The sequence below is a fragment of the Aethalodelphis obliquidens genome, unplaced genomic scaffold (assembly GCF_003676395.1).
Source record: "Aethalodelphis obliquidens isolate GAN/ISIS:26980383/991018 unplaced genomic scaffold, ASM367639v1 scaffold15, whole genome shotgun sequence".
Lineage (NCBI taxonomy): Eukaryota > Metazoa > Chordata > Mammalia > Artiodactyla > Delphinidae > Aethalodelphis > Aethalodelphis obliquidens.
In genome coordinates this window covers 3274238-3297570 of record NW_020837959.1, presented here as the reverse complement: position 1 = coordinate 3297570, position 23333 = coordinate 3274238, and the positions used below count along the sequence as shown (strand labels likewise).

Sequence of the window (23333 nt, the reverse complement as noted above, 5' to 3'; positions counted from 1 at the left end):
AACCGGCTTCCACCCGTCTCCAGCCTCCAAGATTCCAGGAGTCAACACTGACCAAATCGATTCTAATTTCCTGACATTCGACATTGTAAAACCATGTAAAGTAAGACTTTTTTAAAAAGCAACTATGCATGAACCTTGTGTATTTGTAGGACAGTAATGACATAATTATCAGTGGTAATGAGTGGGAAAATAGTGAAAACACGAAATTTCCTACCGTCGGTCAGGAATAGATTTCCAATACTCACAAGTGTTTTCTTCTGCAGGTTAACGCTCTTAGGTTGAAATCAAACAGCTCTGGCCCTTTGATTTTGTTTGTTGTTTAAAAGCTATGACATTATTATTGACTATATTTCCCACACTGTACATTTCATACCCGTGACTCATTTATTCTGTAACTGGAAGCTTCGCTCCTCTCAATCTCCCTCACCTATTTCTCTCATCTCCTGCCACCCTCCCCTCTGGCAACTACCTGTTTGCTCTCTGTATCTATGACTCTGTGTCTGTTTTGTTATGTTTGTTCATTTGTTTTGTTTTTTGAATTCCACATAGAAGTGAAATCATACAGTAATTTGTCTTTCTCTGTCTGACTTATTTCACTTAACGTGATACCTTCAGGGTCCATCCATGTGGTCACGAATGGCAAGATTTCATTCTTTTTATGGCTGAGTAGTATTCCATTGCATATATGTACCACATCTTCTTTATCCATTCATCCATCAGTGGGTTGCTTCCATATCTTGGCTATTGTGTCTTGTCCAGTTTAACACTCTTAGGCAGAAAGCAAACAGCTCTGGCCCTTTGAATGAGTAAAACGTGTTTACCACACACACTGAAATTTCCTTACCTTAAAATGTAAATAAGTGGAGATTAGAGCTCAAGGCATATCATTAACAGTGGAAATCCTTCTATATGTTTCCAGTAATCTCATGTGAATGGGGAGAAATGATTACTGTGGTGTATGATTTCTCTGTCATAATTCACATGAATTCTTCAGTTGGTGAACTTGTCAACTATTTCGCAGTTACACAGAGTGTGGTTTCTTTAAGAAAGTGGATTTTTTATAGCAATGTTGTTGTGTTCATTCATTTATTATTCATTCTTTTTTCTCTCTCTTTCAACAAATACTTATTGAGCACCTACTAAGTGCAGGCACCCTTGGAGGCACCAAGATTGCCTTGGAGCTCGTGGTGTCGATTTTCTGGAAGGTGGAGACAGAAAACAAACGCTTGAAGCGTAACATGTCATGCGATGAGAAGGACCATGTAGAAAGCTAAGGCAGGTTGTGAGGACAGAAATTGACCTGGGGAAGGGAGAGGGGTGCCGCTTTCCGGAAGGTGGTTGGGAAGGCCTTTCTGCTCGGGGTGGTTTGCGCGGAGCCCTGAACAAAGTGCAGAGCCCCTGGCTTCGCTCCGGGAGAGTGAGAGGATGAGTGGAGGGATGCAGAGAAGCTGGTGGGGCTGGGGAGGGGTGCGGCAGATGGGCAGTTGGAAATGAGGTCCAAGGCGAGCAGGGAGCGGGGTCCTGGAGGGTCCCTCAGCCTCAGGAAGCCTTTGGATCGTGATCTGAGCAAAATAAGAAACCGGTGGAGAGATGTGAGTGGGAAATGGTGTGAACTGACTTAGCTTTTTTTTTAATTAAAAAAATTTTTTTTTTCTTCTGGCTGTGCCACGTGACACGTTGGCATCTCAGTTCCCCGACCAGAGATCGAACCAGCGTCCCCTGCAGTGGAAGCGTGGAGTCTTAACCACTGGACCACCAGGGAAATCCCGTGACTTAGCCTTTAAAGCAGAGTTTGTCAACCTCGGCCCTATTGACATCCCAGGCCAGATGTCTTGTCCCCCAGTCTTCATCCTGGAGGCCTGTCCTGTGCATTGTAGGACGTTTTGCAGCGTCCCTTACCTCTACCCACTAGATGCCAGTAGCACCCACCTCCCCGGTGTGACAACCAAAAATGTCTCCAGACAGTGTCAAATGTCCCCTGGAGAGGTTGGGGGTGGGGGGGGGACGGGTGTGGGGTGCAGTATCATCTCCTATGGAAAACCACAGTTTTCAGAACATCACGCCCACCCAGCCTGATACTCTGGTTATATAAAAGCTAGCACTAGGCTACTGAATTGTCTTTGCATATTCATATTTCGAGATTCGGTAGAATTGTCTCGTTCGACTCATACTCAACTTGAATGCGCCTTCATTGCGTACTTGTGTTCGATCATCATATCTTAATGTGAAGACTGAGACTGTATCTTTGAGTCACATCCCCCGATGTGATTCATCTTTCCTGTACCTGTGAGAACAGCACCAGGAAGCAGGGGGCGGTCACAGAGAAACCCTGTTCACAGGCTGCAAGAAAATTCCACAGGAATTCGAATTAGCTAATGTTACGATGCGCCCATCAGAAGGCTGCCCCTGAAATACACAGGCCACTGATTTCACAAGATGCAGAGATACATAAAAGACTCAGACACACCCCTAAATCTCTATGTGGGATTTTCCAGCCCTCACTTCCCTACTTGTTTGCTTAGATTCATCGAGAATCTCAAATATTTTCTTTTGGTGTGACTTTTCTTCACCCTCAAAACCCTGATGACCACGGCTTGGAGGCATGAACAAACCTGATGACTGTATTTGATCTGTGTTGTTTTTTTAAATTTTCCACAAAATCTGCATCCTGAACCTGCACTTTTATAGCCAAGCCTTCTTCAGACTTCATGCCAGGGTCCTCTTGACGGGATGCCGTTGCAATTCCTTTGCTGTTTAAATAATGAGTGTCCTTTTGACGAGGAATGTTGCAACCGTTCTTGCATGAAACTGACAACTTTACAGCAAAATCAAATTTTTGAGAGTCAGAACCTCATTGGGGTTGAATCGAGAAATGAACAAGTTGGGGCACAGGCTCTCATGCACGGGTTCAGCGTGGAGCCAGGGTGTTTATGAGAAGAGGCTGACACAGAACGTGGTGACCAAGAATCCCTCGGTTAATATTCATGAATAAGCATAACCCCAAAGTGGCGATGTCGATATTGATGTCGCAACTCTATTTCAGCGTCTAGAGGACAGTTTTTCAAGCTGGGGTTCCCAGTTCATTACCACTGAGGCATGGGTGATACAGGCACAGAAAAGAAGATGCTTTATTCTTTACATCAGCAAAGGAAATAAGGAAGAAAGCCTTTACGGAAGGGGCCAAGCCAAAGAATGGGTGTGGGTGGACGGCAGAGCCCTGCACACCTAGGTCTAAACCCAGCGGCAACACACCGGCTCACTGTGAAATGTTCGCGGGTAAATTCACCTCCTCAGGCCTCAGTGACCTCATCTCAAAAACAGGCGAGGGAGTGACAGCTCTTCAGAATTGTTATGAAAATGAGAAGTAAGTCAAGCCCCACCTCTAGCAGGGGATTAGCACATAATAAACGTGCAGGAGATGGTAATTACCGTAAGAACAGTGTGAATAATTGTCATCAGGTTGACCACTTATTCTTCCATCTTAAGAAGGACTCGCTCCCTTATTCCAATCCACAGCCATCCTTGGAATAGACAGACGTGCGCTCTTACGATAAAAACATAGAGAAAATGTTAGTAGATAACGTAAGGATCACAGCCTAAGTTTTGAGACACATTTTCAAACATTTTTTGGCTACAAGTGAACCTGCTGATTGGACATATGAAGATTTTTTTTTAATTTTAATAGCAAAAATGGAGGGTTCGACTATAGTTTACATATAGCAGTTGTTTATGAGATAGAAATCCATTCTGGGGGAAGCTAGCATCACATACTCGTACCAGGAGTTCACACAGTGTCTCAGAGTACTGGGTCCTGTACCGCCAGGCCTAAGAGGACGTCCCTGTTACCTAGATGCTACGCCCTGCTTCACGCTCTGAGCCTAAACAAGACCCCCTGGAGAAGGTTCCCAGCCCCACTGCCACCCAGCTGGGAGCCCACCAAGTTCCTTCATCTTCTTGCTCCTTCCTCTGCTTGTTTGTTGTCAATCACGGTCCCGCGGGCGACGCTCCAAGCTACCTGTCTGCTCATTTCTGGACCTCCAGCTAGTGGAGAGAGTCTGGCCAGAGGAAGCATTCAATAAACAACTGAATTAAAGAGTGAAAAAAAAAAGCTTAAAGAGAAATAAAAGCAGGTGAATGTCTGTGTCTTGAGATCGCTTTAACACCAAACCTGTTTTATTAATTTTCAGAAGATGATTTTTAAAAAGGCAAAATAGAGTTGACCAAGTTGAATAGATACTCTTTCAGTTCCAGCCCATTCAATAATCTCTGGCCATCAAGAGCTGAGATGGTGAAGCTCCCCCGACCTCTCCTTGGCTGCGATGCCCGCCTTGGCCTGGCCAAAGCCTTTTTACTTGTTTTTTAAATGCAAGGAGTCTGGAACTACTCCCTGGGTCGTGGAAATAGAACCTCTTCCACCTGGTTGTCAAAGCCCTGCTCATTTAGTCCTCATTCTATCTGTCCAACTCTTCCTTCTCTAAGCCCCAGAACGGCCTCCTGTCTGGGCACACCAGACCTGCTCACGTGTAAAGGAGCGGCCACTGCGCTGCACAGAAGATGCTCTGAACAAGATTACTATGGTGGGGAGGGAAGAGGGCTGAGCGGGGAGAGGGGTCCCAGGCATAGGGAATGCGCAACCCAAGCATCAGAACGTGGCAGTGTGAGCATCTGGGTAAATGCTGAGGGCCTGGGTGCTATTTGAGTGCAAGTCTCAAGGGCAAGGGGAGACAGCATCCAGGAGGGAGAGCTAGGATGCTGTCAAGCCCAGCCTTGGAGATGAGCTCTGGGGGGGGGCTGGCCCCCTGCTTCCTTCTGCCATCACGGTGGGTGAACTGTTCCTCCATCCGTAAAATATAATAAGGCATATTACATTTATGATCCTTTTTGAATCATGTATTGGCCTAAAACTTCAGAACAGTCTGACTAAGAGATACCCAGAACCTACTAAGCACCGCAGACAAGGGGCAGAAGCAACATGGCAAATCCCTGATGGTGAACGGAAATTCCCCAGAGGGTGGGAGCACGTCTTTCAGCTCTTCAGCCTAATTTGGACAGTGGCGTCTGTGTTCTTCACCTCAGAGAACTCAGTACAGCACATGCGTTAAACATTTAGGTAATTTTGTTACTGTAGAGAATGCAGAAGTAGGATTTTGAAGTTTAGTATTCCTAAGTGGATAATAAACTTTGTAACAGTAGCGAAAATATATCTGTTACATTTTTTTCAAAGCTATAAGGTTGCCTCAGCTCCACTTCATTTAAAAACTCAGAAAATTTCTGAAACATGAATAACTTGCTATGCTTCTTTTAGGAGATAACCTTCCCAAGATAGGCAGTTCTGTAATGACAAGTAATTAGACGTATGACATCAAAAATTCTTTATAGATTTCATAATAATGTTTGAAAATAACAAGTTATGAAATTCATTGTTGCCACTGAATGCATCCCATTATGTTTAACAGTATTATGTCAAAATTTGGTGAATATTTTGTAAGCTATACGTTTGATTAAGGGTGATTATTAATTTACTGTTTCAAACATAATTAATGTTTGTTTTCATAAGTTTTATTATTTCCTTCCACTATTTGATTCAACTTGCTCAGTACACTTTATCAGAAAAGAAGAATTGTTTTTACAATTTGTTTCAGGTTTTGAAACTAACATGAACCTTACTAGCCGAGATGATCTTGGTACATCAGAAATTGCATCAGAGACCCAAGATAGAAATGCGAATAACCATGGGATTCAATTATCTAATTCACTCTCCAGCACGATCACTGCCGAAAATGGAAATTCCGTCGCAAACGGTAAGCACTTCGTTACACCCGGAAGTAAGTAGATATACGTTCTAAGTTGTATCAACTTTCTAGGGAGAATGGAATTAAAACAAAAATGAAGTAGGCTTAAAAACTGGAAAAGGGTATAAAGTATGAAATATCACTCTAGGGTGTGTTGTCAGCTTCTTATTTTCAAGTTAAAGAATTCAAATTGCATTCGGTATTAGTTGACTTTTCAGAGATTTTTATGGAGTATTTGGTCTGTGGAAACCAGTATAAAATGAGACGTATACTGGGCAGAAGGAGGCGATGGATGCTCTAACAGTATTTTTAATGAAAAATATATCTTTTTCATTTCTTTTAAAAATTTATTTATTTTTTAAAAATTTTTTATTGCAATATAGTTGATTTATAATGTTGGTTAGTCTCAGGTGTACAGCAAAGTGATTCAGATATATATGTGTATGTATATATATATGTGTGTGTGTGTTCTTTTCCCTTATAGATTATTACAAGCAATTGAGTATAGTTTCCCGTGCTATACAATAGGTCTCTGTTGGTTATCTATTTTATATATAGCAGTGTGTATATTTTAATCCCAAACTCCTAATTTATCCCTCCCCCCTCCCCTTTTTCTTTTCATTCCTCAAAAGTGTGAAGGAAAATACTACTGAAGGAATGGTAAACACCACACTGGCTTTAGGTGTTCGATGTGAGTGTATCAGTGAAGGTATCCTGTAGAAATTGGCTTGACTGTGTGTATCCAAACCCTGTCTAATAGTGGCTTAAACAAGTAGCTTATTCCTCCCACACTAGAAGAAGCCCAGGGCTTCTAGTATTGTCTGAAGGGAAAATTCAGACCAATCTTTTCTTGAAGAGACTGAGAAGGTGGGCATGGGATGCAATGAAGGCCAAGCAAAGAAGCCTATATTCTAGGCTTTTCTCTGAAGGACGTTGGGGGCATTCACTGAGTCCACAGGAGGTAGCTGAGAAGCTTGGCTGTGCCTTTTAGGATTGTGGGGACAGGCTGAGTCCAGCACCTGCCAGGGCCCTGGGGTGAAGCCTTGAAGGGTCCATCCTGAGAGTCAGAAGAAAAACCAGGAACCCCAGCTCAGCTATGAATCTTCTGAATCCCTGGGGCAGGAATGAGGTCCTCCAAGATTGACAGGGCCCACAGGTACCTGGGAGAAAAAAAGTATAATCTATCCCAAAGGACAATTACAGTATTCTAGACTTCAGAATGTTCTTACAAACCATTTTTCAAATACCAAGTTCAACACATAATCAAAAAGAACCAGGCACATGAGGACACAAAAGGAGATGAAAATTACAAGCAGAAATAGCAATCCATTGCAGTGTATTATCCATGGGGGTTCAAAAGATTGGAGTTCAAAACCATATACTTTAAAATAAGTATGTTTACTAGGCCTAAGGAGATAAAAGAATGAGAATCTCAGCAGAAATCAGAAACCACGAAAACGTGTCAAATGGAAATTCTGAAATTGAAAAATGCAGTCATAAAACTAAGTACAATAGAGGATGAGGTTAAAGTCAATTAGACACAGCCATTAAAAAAAATCCTAGGGAAGTGGAAGATAAGTCAGAAAATATCAAGAATGAAACGCAAAGAAGAAGAAGAGTGGAAATTCCAGAAAATGGTTTAGAACCTGTATTCCAGTAACATAGTTTAGAGACCTGAAGGATATGCTGAGAACTGTTTTTGGAATTCTGGGAAAAGGAGAGAGAGTCTGTGGGCAAGAGAAAAGATATGGTGAGAAATGGGAGAGAATTCTCCAACACTGATGAAAGCACTAAGAAACAGGTTTAAGTTGGCAGTTTCTCATAAACATATGCTTTCCATGTGACCCAGCAGCCCCCCTCCTGGGTGTTTACCGAAGAGAAATGAAAACAGCGTCCATATAAACACCTGTATGCAAATTTGTATCCTACCTTTATTTATAATCACCTAAAACTGGAAATAAATGAATTGTCCTTCAGTTGGTGACTGGACTGTATTCGTTATTAATTGCTGTGTAAAAATTACCCTCCAGAACTTAGAGGCTGTTGTTTTGTAGTTTCTGTGGGTCAGGAATCTGGGTGCGGCTGAGCCGAGTGCCTTTGGTTCAGGGTCCCTCACGAGGAAGCGATCAGCTATCAGTCAAAACTGTAGTCATCTTGAGGCTGGTTGGAAAGATGGTCTGATTTCAACATCACTCACAGGAGCATCTCCACAAGGGAGGCCTCACAACAGGGCGGCTGGCTTCCCCCAGAGCAAGCGGTCCATGGGAAAGCAAGGAAGAGCACCCAGGATGGAAGCCACGCCCACTGCACGGCTGCTCTTGGAGGGGACAGCCAGCACTCCAACCTCATCCAGCTTGTTGGATTCAGGCCATATGTCCAGTTGAATCGTGGGAAGAGGTTACATGAGGTGTGAGTGCCTCTGGGTGGGCCCATCAGGAGCATTTCACAGGCTGACCAGTGCATGGATCAACTCCGCAATAAAAAAGGAGGAACCATTATTACACACGACAAAATGGATGCATCACAAATGCATTGCACCGAGTGAAAAAAGAATCAAAAGACTCTAAGTATGATTGCATTTATATGACACTTGGGAAAAGGCAAACTACAGGGACAGTAAGAGATGAGTGGTTACCAGAGGCTGGGTGCAGTGGCCAGGGCTGGGCTGTAAAGGCCGGGGGGCCTGTAAAGAGCAGTGATGTGTTGGCCACAGTTCTGGAGGCTGGAGTCCAAGGTCAGGGTGCCGACACCGATGACAGCCCTCTTGCAGGCTGCAGATTGCCAGCTTCCTGCTTGCCCTCACATGGTGGAAGGAAGGAGCTAGCTCTCCGGGGTCCCTGTTATAAGGGCACTAATCCCATTCATGGAGCCTCCACCACATGACCTAATCACCTCCCAAGGGCTCCACCTCCTAACACCACCGCACTGGGGGGTAGGACTTCAACATATGAGTTTTAGGGGGACACAAACATTCAGACCACAGCAGACCACAGAGGGGCATGTGGTGGTATTGACAAACAGGAATGAGTGTGTTCCTATAAATTTATAGGCAGGTGCATAGAATAAAGGTGAATCTCTCTTTCTGTAAATGTCACTTTTGTTTTAAAAAAAAAAGCCTGAGTAGAATAAATACAAAGAACAATACTCCTAGGCATATCATAGTGAGACACTGGTAACCAAGCATGAATCTTAAAGGCAGCCAGAGGTTAAAAAGGAAAAAAAAAGACAAATTACCTTTAAAGAAGCAGTGGAAGTCCAAAGACAATGAAATAACATATTTAACATGCTCAAATAAAGTAACTGCCAATCTAGAATTTTACAAACAGTAAAATACTTCTGTAAGAACGAAGGGAGTTAAGGATATCTTATCAAAACAAAACAAAACAAAAACTGAAAGAATTAAACATGGGCAGACCCAGAATGCTCAGGTAAAAGAAGGAAAAATGAACAATAAAAAACTAAGTAAAGGTAGGAGGGGGTAAAAATAATATTTACTATTATACACTGATAAATCACATTAACGGGTTATAATTTCAAAGGTAACCACTGAAAGAACAGTAGAGAGGTGTATAATTTCCAAACTATTAGAGTAAAATAGAATAATAAAAAGTCAATCAACCTAGAAGATAGCAAAAGGGGTAGAATAGGAATATCTTCAAGGTACGACAAATTGAAAAGTCTCAGATGGTAGACAAAAAAGCATACATGAAAGTAATTTAAACTCAATTGAATTCCATTAAACTTTAAAAGACTCTTATTTAGTGTAAGTTCACATTAAAAATCAATTAATACAATATTTTAAAGCTTAAAGTTTCTGAAAACATGTAATACATGAGGATGCTGAAAATTTAAATGTGAAGGGATAGAAAAGGAAAAGATATAGCATGCACATATTAAAAACAACAACAGTTCTGTTTGGAAGTTAAAAATTACATTGCTGAGTAATCAATAGATTCAAGAAAGACAAGAACCTAAGTTACTGAAATATAAAATAAGCAACAAAGTCAAATGTTAATTCTTTGAAAAAAAAATCTTTGAAGCATTAATAAAATTGAGAATTCTCTTTCAAGGGTGATAGAGAAATAAAGTGGACACAAGTAGCCAATTCTGGGATGAAAAAGGGGACCCACCACAGATCTTCCAGAAATTAAAAAAATGATAATGATTATATTATAAACAGCTTTATGGCAAAATAAATTTGTGAATTTAGATGAATACTTTTCTCCAAAAAAATTACAACTAACCCAAAATAGAGAAAAGAAATAGGAGAGCTAAATAGTAATGTAAATGTTAAATTATTGCGTTTGTAAATGAGTACTTTCCTACAAGGAAAACTCTAGGCCCAAATGATTTTTCTGGTAAGTTCTCTCAAAATTCTAAGGATGAAATAATTCCACTGTTATACAGACTCTTCCAGAGAATAAGAATGAAGAAGGAGAAGAAAAAAAATTAAAGCAGAAACCTCTCCCAGCTTGCATAAATAACCACTTAATTTATGACAGAATTGGCATTGGAGGAAGAATAATCAATTGCTGTCCATGTGAGGAACAAAAATGAAACTTGACCCCTACCTTAACACTATACACACACAATCCCTGGTAGATTTTAGATCTAAACGTCAAATGTAAAATAAACTTTATAGACGAAAATATAGAATAATAATTTTTTAACCTCAGAGATGGGAAAAGAAAGGACTTCTTAAACAAATTAAACAGGATACAAAAAAGTGCTAACCGTAAAGGAAAAAAAAAAAAATATATATATATATATATACACACACACACACACATATATATGTATATGTATGTAATGGGATAAAATATTTTCAACACATTTAACCAACAAAGGGCCATATTCAGAGTTTACTTAAAAACAAACAAAAACTACTGAACAGAAAAACAGAAAGGACAAATGAAAAGGCATGTCAACATTTTTAATGAAGTCCAACTTTATTCGTAATTAGAGAAATGCACGTTAAAACCGCCACGTGATCCTACTACAGACCCTATAGAATTTCAGAACTGGCTGACCAGGAGGCGGAACTTTGTGAAAGGATCACCAGGAAGGTTAGGGCAGGGATTTCATTCGGAGGAGAAAGAGCCAACACTGATTTGAGAGAGAATGTTGGGAGCTTCTGGGTAACGGACAATGTTGTCTTTCTTGACTTGTGTGGTAGTTACAGTTCCTCACTATAAAAAAAAAATGGGAGAGAAAGAGGGAGGGCGGGTATTTCAGAATGGCTGTTAGGTAGCCAGGATGGTGGTACTCCATGGCCGTCAAGAGATTCTGGCTTCACCATCCTATCTCTGGCTTCCCTCCAGGTCCAAGTAAGGTCGGGGGATGTAGTTTTTCATCTGAGCACGTTGCTCGCCCAAGGATGTTCATTGCTGACCCAAGAATGTTCATTGCTGACCTGCCCAGCAGGAGGGGGCGAATGGGTCTTGGGGAAGATCTAGCCAGGCGATTCTCATCACAAGTCGCGCTTTACTTGGAAGGAGTCATGGGGTGGATAGATGATTAGGGCAGGGCTTGTTCAAGCTTAGCATCAAGGACCCCAGGGTAATGCGGGAGTGTTCTGTTGGCACGCAGGAAAAGGATTGTTTTCATCACACACACACAGAGAAAAAGCCCCAAAGTGTTTCTGAATGCTTCCCCTCCCCCCATATGAAGCAGGGATTCCATGTAACGATTGGTTGGAAGTATTTGGCTCGTAAGACAGAGGCTTTTTGGTACGATGGGAGGAAATGACACTGGGAAGATACAGAAGGATTTTTAGACCTGCGGTAAAGATTTCTAGGGAAAAGAGCTGCAGTTACCAAGAACAGACAGACGTACCGGTTCCCAGGTTCCCAGAGCATGGGTCTTTCCTAAGTTTTCTCCTCTCTTCTTCAACAACATATTACTATTCATCTGGCGTTTTAATTTTATGCAGGCTACAAAAGCTGTACATGTTTTATGTGACAATTTGGAAAATACAGGAAAGAATAAACAATGAGTAAAACCTACCATTCCTTGTATTACCCAGAAATACCCAAAACGTGTCTAATATTCCACTGTGTAGAATTCTGGTTTTTTTCATACAAGTATATGTGTGTGTTTATATAAGATGTTTGGTTTTGTTTTTATAAAGCTTGAGTTATACTGTACATGTGGTTTTAACAATCTGCTTTTTTCCCTTAGAAATCTCACGTGGTCTATCTCTAGGTCAACAAATGCAGGTCTGCATTGCTTACAGTTGGCCGTTAATTGTACAGGATGCATAGCATCTCATCAGATAGGACGAACATGATTTAAAATAACCCAGCCCTATTTGTTGCATGTTAGAATTACCTCCTGATTTTCTATCCTTAAAATAAAACTGAGTGTTTATGATGGATTACTCCAACTTGATTAAAATAGACATTTTGTAAAACTTTCCATGTTAATGTGTCATGTTCAGATTTATGTGTGTGTGTGTGTTTAGATGGAAATATGGAGATATGATCTTTCTTTTAAAACCATTGCTTTCTGAAATCTCTGATAACCCTTTACAAAAAGGATAACAAAAACATTGTATACCCTTATACTGAAATTCAATATTCTTAAAATAATAACAATGGAATTTGAGTGATAGCAGTAAGTCAACAAGTATGTGATAAGAGAATATTTCACGAAGGTTGCATATATCTAGTAAGAAGGTAATTAATTCATTTTTTATTTCCAATTTTGGAGTATTTAATGATAGCTGCTAAACAAAAAGGGAATTTAAAATGTATTGGATGATCAAAACTGAATGCAAAAACATTTAAAAAGGTAACATATATCCTTTCATTTTTATTAAATTTTTACTCCCCGCCATCCTCCCTAGCTCACCTTGGGTGATCTTATTCTACCACAAGGAAAGAGAAAATAGGCACTCCCCTTTACCAAAATATTTAATTTGTCTGTGTTTTGAGTCAAAAGCCAAAAGCTATGGCTTGGTAAATGGTCCTAGAAAACTTAACACAAAAAACTCTGAGTCTTACTCTAAAAATCAAAATAAACCCCCAAACCAACAGAACAAACCAAAAAACTCTCTAGACCAAATGGAAATTTTTGTGGAGTATGTTGCCTGAAATTAATCATATAAAATTCAATATTTAGGAATATCAGGCTTCAAAACTTCAGTATGTAACTGATAGCGTATGTTCAAACCCTGAAACAGAGATTTACACGTTATCCCTTAAATGCTCATAGAGACCAGATTTTAAAATAGAGCTAGTTCTGCGTTGTTGTTCACTGAAGATCACTTGAAAATCTCGAGTTATGTGCACAAAAGGAAAATTATTTCAATTGGGATTTCAGTCTTTCAAAGCAACATGACATGTTTATTTTGATTTACCTGTGAGGACACCATGAGCTTCTGGGCTCCTGAAACCTTCAAATACTGGCACAATGCTCTGGGTATTCAGGCAGGCACTCAGTAACAGCATTTACTGATTGGAATCATGTTGCCTATTTCATAAGAACCAGTAAGTCCTATGCCGGGACCAGAGTCAGAAAACCTCTCCTGGTCGGTATGCTAAAAACTGATCAGATGTTGTATATGTACAGCACATGATATATACATGGTCATTATAACTCAAATCGGTTAGTCGTACTGGTTCCCAATTCACAGCGTATAGTCAATATGCTTACTAAATAAAGGCACGAGATGGGAATAAATGTTTAAAATAACTTGAAGTTTTCATTGAATCAGAAGTAGTGTTATTTTCAAGGAAACGATTTCTCTGGAATGCCAGTATCTGCGTGCTACCTCTGCTTCCCAGAAATAATTATCTGTTTGTTCATTTGCTGAAATATAGTTATGTGTGGGTAATTATAGCTATCACTTACTTTAATTGCCATCCTTTTGCTGGTGCGAACACAGACTTAGATCTTTTTTTGTATATTTAATTATTCCCTGGACTTGTGGTTATTTATCATTAGATTAGAGAACAGTTTTTAGTGCTAGAACGTTGTAGTTATAGCAAACAAAATATTGTGAATCTACAGATGTTTAGTGGGGAAATAAGGATACGAAAAATTCTATCCAGACCATTTTTATGTTCAGTATGATTTTCTTTCTTGCTCCTTGATGACTACACATTTTATGGCTGGGCCTCAGAAAAAATGACAATTAAAGGGGCTTCTCTGGTGGCGCAGTGGTTGGGGGTCCGCCTGCCGATGCAGGGGGCGCGGGTTCGTGCCCCGGTCTGGGAGGGTCCCGCATGCCGCGGAGCGGCTGGGCCCGTGGGCCATGGCCGCTGGGCCTGCGCGTCCGGAGCCTGTGCTCCGCGGGGGGAGAGGCCACAGCAGTGAGAGGCCCGCGTACCGCAAAAAAAAAAAAAAAAAAAAAGACAATTAAAGAATACAGTCATTACATTTGATTTTCCATTTACCATTCTCTGAAGCTTGTCTTTCTTTATTTGTGCTGTGTTTGTCCTCAGTGCATTGTAAGGATAATCTATGGTGATAAAGTACTGGGTGAGGCCATGTACCAGACCGGAAGCTCTGCATTCTTATAGACTCCAACGCCACATTGAACCTAGTGCTATTGAACCAAACCACATCGACTCTGGGAACTTTGGAGAATGGCTTTTTCCACTCATGCTCAAGAAAGATCCAGACCCCTAGCGAAGGAGCCCTTGGTTAGAATCCATGAAATGTATTCAAATATAGGTTTTACCACCTCATCTTTTTTATAGGAACTGTATAGATTCTCTGGAATTCGTACTGCTTTCTGATTCAGAGCCAAACCGCCAGGAGAAGCAAGTCTTCACTTGACAATCTAGAATCTGGTGCAATTATCTATTTTGAGCAGCAGAACGTAGGTTTGTCAAGAAAGCAAGCTCCTCAGGCATTCAGAAAGCCCTGCTCCACTCCTCCGTTTCATGAAAGATACTTTGAAGTCATATTGAATAATTTCTAATTTGGACTTCATTTAATTCAGTTTCCTCCACTGTAGTTGAGAAGTCGGGTTGAAAATGGCGGATGGAACTGCTGACTCTGCCATTTCCTAGCAGCGTCGCGCGGCTCCTCTCTGCCTGGGCTCGGACCCAGGGCTGATGCACGCTAACTCCATGACCCTGAGAAAATGACGTAACCTCTCCACTTCTCAGTTTTCTCAGCTTAAAAATGGGGACAATCAAAGGACCTGCCCTGTGGGATTGTTATGAGGATTTAGTATCAGTACGATGATGCTAGCTAAAATTAGCTCTCAATAAATACTACCTATACACAGATATCATAAAAGGCTTAGATATTTTAGAGCTAGAAGATCCCTGAGGATTTATCCAATAAAAACTAGAATTATGTACATGACATAGATGAGGTGTAAGGCAGTGAATTAATTCCTCCAAGACCACACAGGCTAGAATAGTAGAATCAATGCCTTATAACTCGTTTACACATAGACCCAAGTACCCACGTGTGTATCGTCAAACACGCAGGTCATTTTGATGGTCTACACTGGTGTTCAGACATTATGATTCGGAGCCTCTGGCATGAATGGAAGTCGGGGTATGTGGGTAGAGTTCAAGGGAAGGGAAGCACACTGTTGCTGCCGCAGAAAGAGTACGTGGAAGGAGGGGCGTAGAACAGTGTTTGCTGGGAATTATTGCCCCAGAGTCTGGTCTGGGAGAGGGCTGTGCCCTGAGAGAACTAGAGCAGGTTTATAAGTATGTGTGAGAAATGGTTCTGTGATGGACACCCCACTTCCGATGGAAGTCAACAAATAAGGGGCTTCAGATGGACCTTGAAGGTGCTGCCAGCACCAATCAGGGGTCTTCAACCCCGTGGGAAAGCACAGTGGGATTCTCTACCCCAAGGCTCTGGGGTTCTTCTGATGCCTCTGTGTAACAATGTCCCTTAGCTACATGAGGGACACGAGTTCAAGAATTTACAGGTGAAATAATATAATTTCTGTAATTTTTAAAAAAGATAATGAGAAGTAGATGAAACAAGACTGAAATACTGAAAATCCTGAAGCTTGGTGATGGGTCCATGGAGTTTCACTCCATATTCCCTTTGCTTTTATATGTACGAAATTTCTGTAATAAAGTCTTGAGATATTTGTTGTCTTGATAGATAAGATGGGTTAATTATTGTAGTTTTATGTGCACTTCTTGGAATACTTAATGAAAATAAACTTATTAGTTAGTGCACTTAAAGTCTCTCATTTTCTGTACAGAGCCTTTGCCCATATTTTAAAATATGAAAGTAGGTCCTTTATTTTGACTTGTAGGATGTTTTAAGAATAATAGAGCCTTTTATTTGGTGTATTTAAATGTTCTATGTTGTTCTTTTTTAATTTGCAATTTACTTTTTTGATATTTTTAAAGTATATTTATTTTTAAGGTTCGAATAGAAGTATTGATACATTTTCTTTTCCTTCATGGCGTGTGTCTTTGGTGCCATTTTTATATCATTTGCCTTTAAAAAGTACTGCTTCTAATATGGCAACAAAATAAAAGGTTTTGTTGGCCAAAAAAAGAAACCCTGCCTTTTCTAATCTCCTTTGCACCTTCAGTGCTTCCAGCTATTTCTTTGCGCCTCCGGGTTCACACTCCCATGCGTATTCGCCATAACCGGGCTTTCTCACCTCCCTGCTATGACCTTCAGGGTCAGTGCTGCCCCAGAGTCATCTTCCCCTGGAGCCCCCTCACCTCCTGCATCACCAAGAGGAAATGACATTCCCAGAATTTCTCCAGTGCCCCTTTCTTCTCTGTCACTCTCTCTCTGTCACCACCCAGCCTTCCATCCCCACCCCCGACACTGACTCTATCTGTCCTGACCCTTCTTTAGTCGACAGGTAAGAGATGCCTTTGCACCCACCACTTTGGTACCCTGGTGCCACAGCCCTTCTCAGAAATCTACAGTGCTACCCATTGCCTTCAGATATCGCCAGATTCTGTGAAGTGTTAGGTGACGCCTTTAATTTCTGGACTACACCCTCCAGGTGCCTTACTTCGGCCATCTTACAGGCCACCCCCAGGACGTGGAGACATCTCGTGTTCCATGTTACGATGCTTCAGCGCTTCCGTTCCCTTGGCCAGGCTGACCTTCCTCAACCTCGCTCACCTTTCAAAATCCTCCCCATCCTGGAAGGTCCACAGCCTTTGGCATCTCCACCGTCACTCTTCCTCTAATCCCTCACCCAGAGTGAATCCCTGCTTTCTCCAGATCCATCTCAACGCCACCTGTGCCCTGTGGAACCCTTAAGTCATTCTGTTGTGTATTCTGCTTAAGAAGCATTACCGTGAAGATTTGAGATCCTCGGAGGCAGACCTTTTCTTGAGTCTTGGCGCATTTCCCAGCGCCGTGTTCGGAGGGTGACCTAGATATTTCCTAACTTTATTTAGTTGACACTGTGTAGAGCAGTTCATGCTAATGACTTGGCTCTGAGTTTGGATCTGCACTAAGCTGACTTTCTGTTCGGATTCAGCGAGCAATCTTCTAATTGATCATTTCGTTTTAAAAAATGGATCACAGCACTCTTCTCCTTCCCCAGGTTCCTAGTCTCTGTAAGACGTCCAGTGAACCGGATTCTCTAGCAGCAGACATTTGTCTTGCTTGTCAATGGGCCCTTCATCCCCGTCTCCCATGAATCCCAAACTCTTAGCTCTGCCCTGCTACCTGGACATACATTTTATTGTGACTATGCTTATCTAGTTGCCTGGAACGCCAACCTGTGTGTGATCTTGGATTTCCACCCACCCTTCCTCTGTATTGATTCCGATCACTCTAACACTCACTGCTTGATTGGACCCTTCCCCACACCTGCTACCCGGGTCTCGATACAGTATTCCCCTGGGCAACCTTAGACATTGCTATTACTTTTGACCAAGACCCAGTCCCCCCATGACCACCCATCTGTATGTCTATCACTTCCTAGATACTGGCTGTCTCCTGCCCAGTCTCAATGAACTAACCCTTCCACGCCAAGGTATTTGTATATATATCAAGATCAACTGGGAAGACTTCTTATGTATTAACAGGATGTCGTGGACTTCTCTGCAGAACTAACTCTCTAACTGGAAAACTATGAGTGATTTTCTAATGATGTTTAAATCAGGAATCATGTACATGTTTAATCCGTTATACCATACTGGTTAATTATGATTTCAGATGAGAGGAGCAATCACTTCAGAATCTAAAGTTGTCTAGGTTGAACTTTCCTTGGACAGTTGTTACTCTTTACTCCATTCATTTTTATCAGTAAGTCACCTGATTGATCCCTCTCTCAGAGTGCTTCTCAGCCAGGGATGATTTTTGCCTCCCAGGGGATATTTGGCAATGTCTGGGGACAGTTTTGGTTGCCACAACTGAGTAGGAGATGCACAGGACAGACCCCCAGCAGAGAATTACACAGCCCGAAACGTCAGCCAGGCTGACGATGGAAAACCCTGCTTGGGTCACCAGGGATAATTACTATAACCTTTTGGAGCCTTGAGGGCACTTCTGTATCGTGGGAGATACAAGTTGCCTCAGACCCACCACTGAGCCTATAGGGTTAGTTATGTATTGGTCTGTTGTGATCGGGCAGCTACCCTGACCTTTTCTGCGTGGAATTTCACCCAATCTCCTCCTTTCCTTTGGGTGTAGAATGAACGATAGTCAATACAATTCATCTGACACGTAGACTTGATGGTGTCTTATCTTATCTGTCTTCCATCCCTTCTCAGCCACCCTGCTACCCCACAAATGGGAAGCAAACTGTCACCCCAGGGACCCATTTACCCTTCGCTGCCCACAGGCTTCTCTTTCCCCATCGGTGTTTCATCAGACTATTTGCAGCCTCTAGAAAAGTTTTCCTTCTCCCCTCCAGTACTTCTTTGCCCACGTCTGTGCTATTATGACATATTTCTTCGTGATCATTTCAGCTTTTTTTGTCAGTACATTTCCTCTTTGATTAGATGGAACTCCAGCAATACCTGGTATTACCATGCTGCCTTGGGAAATTTATTTTTCAATGAGTGTTTACAGACCTTCATTTCAATCCGTGAAATGTCACCATTTTAATTTGTTCAGTAAGTACACGACTTACTTTATTTGGGGAAAGAACACACAACTTAACGGCTATTTTGTGTTGACCTCCATAGGTTTACCTGAAGACGATGGATTCTCCAGGTTGTCTGGGAGTGGGACCTCCTCCCTTCAGAGACATAGAGAGAGTCACACCACTCAGGTAATGACCCCTCAATGCTTACCTTTGCTATGGTAATTGATGTTAAATGCCTACAAGAGATTCACGAAGGCGTGACCAAGAGTGTTTGTTCTTATTGGACTAGGGAACACAGTTATTTTCAACTCTGCTGTAAGTTTCTTCACCTCAACATTCTCTTTCCCTTTGTATCAGGTGACTGCTCTCTATTTTCTGCTGGTTTCAAAAAAAGAAGAACATTCAAAACAAATAAAAATTAATAGATGGTTTCATATGAACTGTTCTGACATAATTTATGTAGTGGCATTTTAAAGTCACTGTCAGGTGAAGGGTATATTGCATCTGCTGAATGGCATTAGTATTTCCTGCATTGGACCTCAGCTGACATAGGAAGGCTGTAAGTGAGGACAACATGGAAAGAAAATGCTTGAAGTCCCTGTGGTTTCATGGCCATTATCTCTCAGTTTCCACCTCAAATTCCATGTAATCCAAATTCATTTGTAAACTATCATATGATCAGAACACTGCAAAATCAAAATGAGATTGCAGTTCACAAAACTGTTCTGATGTGCTTCAGTAATTTCACGTGTATGCGCAATGTGTTTGGCCTCAAAAATTTTGCCAAAATAAAGAGGATTGTCACTTTAAAATAAACTCTGGTGTTTGTAGAAAGAATAAAGGATTCATATCAATAGTTTAGTGTCCTTTTTATGTTGAGTTTTAAAATACTGCCTTCAATAAGTATCTTCAAAAAATACGACTTTGCTTTGAAGGTGGTACACAACCAACAATGTATCAAAGATTTTATTATCCATATATTAAAGATTATTGCTTTAGCAGCAAGATTATTTTTTACGAAGTTACAGCACAACTTTTGCTTTGTCAAATACCTACATTAAAATCGTTTAAAAACTCAGTCAAGTATTCAGATGTTTTCATGAAACCAATTATCCAGCCAAAGATCTTTTTTCATCTGAACATTTGACATTATATAGGCACGGTTATCTTATCAGCTGAGATTTTTAAAATAACACTGATGAGCTAGTGGGAAAAATCAATAATTTAATCTTAAAAATAAATCTTACAGTAGACAATATGCTGAAATCACTTACGCTGATATATAGGCATTGAAATAGAAAAAAAAAATGCTGATTGCTTGCAATAATAGATTGTCCTAATCTCCCCTCTGTTCCTTAGAGATGCATTTACTTTACCTTGTAAGCATTACAGCTGCTTTATCTATGATAATTCACGGGAGAACCTGCTTGTAGAGAACATTGGCTTGATTTTTATTATAGGACCGTCTCCTATACGTTAGAGCGCAGTGATAGATACAGCCTTTCCAGGGTTCATAGAGAAAAGGGTTAATTTTGAAAGAAGGTGCATAAAATAGGCATCTCTGGAACTTTCCCTCTGATCTTTCATGGATTTGGCTAAGATGCAAAGAGAGATGGGAAAGACCACCGGGAATAATTTTCCATTCCCAGTTTTCAATGAGGGCTTGTTTTCAAATGCAAACAATCTCCAGTTATCTCACAGGGCATATTTTCAAGGAAATGGAAAACCAGGCTCATTTTCTTCCATGGCTGGTGTGGGCATTCTCCTGGCAGGACACACGTGTCAGTGTTGGGGACCTATAACAGTTATGTGGAACTATGCCTTGAATGGCCACACATCTCTCAGCATAAATGCTTCTTGTATGACATTTATATAGGAAATATGGACACATACAGGCATATTGAATTCTAGACTTTCTAGTAAGGCTACTAAATAAGAATTCTATAAAATCAGCCCTGAACTGATTGGGCATGTAGCAATAAAATTAAATGTTGACTAAAAATTGAATTCCTATTTGAGGATGTCTATGTTTTAATTAGCATCATCAGTGATTTTAATGAAATCCCTTTAAGGAAGATAAAATGTCTGGGCGATACTGTAGATAAAGAAAACAAGAAATAGATTTAGTAATTTGCCAGAGGTCATAGGGAAAATGCAGTGTCCACAGTTTGAATGGATGTCAAGATCCTATGTCTTGTTTCTGAAAGTGAGCTTACCATGGCATTAAAAGCAATGGAGGAGTCATCCAACTTTTACATAAAATTTAAAGAAGTTTTGGTCAAGGTGAAAATCTTAAGTAGCTGTAGTGGACATGTGTGGTTTGTATTCTTAGCTGCTGGCCACATATTTAAGTTTCTGGCCTACCACCATGATAATATAAGGAGAGAGATTTCACCTTCCTCCCTTCCTTTGAGAGCTGGATAAATGCCTGTGAGATGGGCTCTGTCTATCCACCACGGGTTATGGGTTGAGAGACGTACGATGGAAGGGACGAGGATAGATGTCGCCATGGGGGTGTCATCTGGCCACAGTGGTTCCCTCCAGTGGCCAAAGATGTTAGCCTGTGTCTGTGACCGCCGGTCACCGCGTTCACCTTAGGTGCAGCCCATGTGCCAAACCTGTCCTTAACTTCACGTCCAATTATTTTGCTTTCCAATAAATCTTCTACCTGTTAGGGTTAGTTTCTGTTGCTTGCAAAGAAGAATTTTGACTGACACACTAATCTGATTTTATTGTTATTATCTATAAAAGTTACTTTATATCAAAGGGTTTTTTTTAAATTTTATTTTTTATTCTCTATTTTTTTAAATTGAAGTATAGTCGATTTACAATGTTATGCTAATTTCTGCTGTACGGCAAAGTGACTCAGCTATACATATATATACATTCCTTTTTTATTTTTTTTTCCATTATGGTTTATCACAGGATATTGAATATAGTTCCCTGTGCCATACAGTAGGACCTTGTTGTTTATTCATTCTAAATGTTATAGTTTGCATCTACTAACCCCAAACTCCCAGTCCATCCCCCTCTCCCTCCGCCTCTCCCCACTGGCCACGGCAAGTCTGTTTTCTATATCTGTGAGTCTCTTTCTGTTTTGTAGATAGGTTCACTTGTGCCATAGTTTAGATTCCACATAGAAGTGATATCATATGGTGTTTGTCTTTCCCTTTCTGACTTACTTCACTCAGTATGATCATCTCTAGTTGCATCCATGCTGCTGCAGATGGCATTATTTTGTTCTTTTTCATGGTTGAGTAGTATTCCATTGTATACATGTACCACATCTTCTTTATCCATTCATCTTTCAAGTTTTACGTAGAGTGTGCATTATTCTTAATGTAGATGTAAACAATTTTCTAATAGGGGTAGCACCTCCATAAATAGCTTCTTTTCTCAAGGTACAGAATATAGAAAATGTAGTTTATGTTCTATTCCATCGTATTTTTAAAATCAATTTGCAAACTGTAAGGACTTTAGGTAAAAGTAGTAAAAATCAATTTTGCTTAAAATATTTGGAACTAGTAGAAGCTGAGACACTAGCCGGATCGAGTATGTGGCTGTGATCATTTATGTTCCTTATGTAGAAGCCTTGGTAGGTCCAGGCTGTGAACCGAGGCGAACTATTCATGTCCTTCTGCACCCCAGGGCACAGGTAAACCAGCAGTGAAGGTGTGACGTCGTGGAATCCCACATCCTAGTCCTGAAGGGGGGCTTTGTGGCATTTCCCAGTTCTCAACACTGGAATCGCAGAGGTTGAGGAAGCCACTTCATGTTGGTTTTTGAATTAGACAGTGTTTATAAAAATACCATGCCATTTATCTACTTGCCATTTTGTAACATGTGAAATCATTGTTTTTTAAGTTTATACCATTTGGCATGATGCAGTCCCTTAGAGGTAAGTCAGTGGGGAGAAGAGACTCAGCACTGAATGAAATACTGAGAACACACCCACCAGCCTAGAGGGACCTGTTCGTGTTTGTGCTGAGACTGCAATGCTGACTCAGGGGGCCAGGTAACCTGACACAGGGAGCCCACGGATTATAAATAGAGCGAAAGCCTGAGCAGAGCAGAAGAGGGCAGGCAGGAGGGCAGCAGAGAGGATGGATGAAATAAAGTGCTCAGTGCTTGCCCTCAGCATAAAATCGCTATTTACACATCTGTTTAGGGGTCCACACTTGACATTGAAAAATGAGATTACTTTTTACTTGAGCATAGTTAATTTGTATTTACATTCTCATTGTAACTTTACCAGGTTTCACTTCCTGACGTTTTATTCCTCTCATCTATCTGTTCTGCCCAGTAATGTTGTGTGGTTTACAATCTTCGATCTTCGTTGTGGCCATATTGTATTTCTTGCCAAACTTTTTTTAATATTCTTTGGCTTTTTAAAAGAGCACTAAAAGTTGTTCTTCATATCTGTAATATTCAAATATTCAATGTAAGAAATCATGGATGGTTTCTGATAAAATAGTGGCAATCCAGGGCCTGAGAGCTTAATAAATATCTACTCCCTTCCGTCACAGCCGCCAGTGAAAGCC

At 40.9% G+C, this 23333-nt stretch overlaps 1 protein-coding gene across 1 annotated transcript in view; it reads left to right on the top strand.

Annotated features, from left to right (window-relative positions):
- The window catches only part of MYO16 (myosin XVI), a 401447-nt gene that overhangs the window by 363181 nt on the left and 14933 nt on the right, over positions 1-23333 (top strand). Inside the window, exons 32-33 of the mRNA XM_027115848.1 lie at positions 5643-5801; positions 18893-18978. Of these exons, the coding sequence (XP_026971649.1) occupies positions 5643-5801; positions 18893-18978 (245 nt within the window). The remainder of the gene's footprint in view (positions 1-5642; positions 5802-18892; positions 18979-23333) is intronic.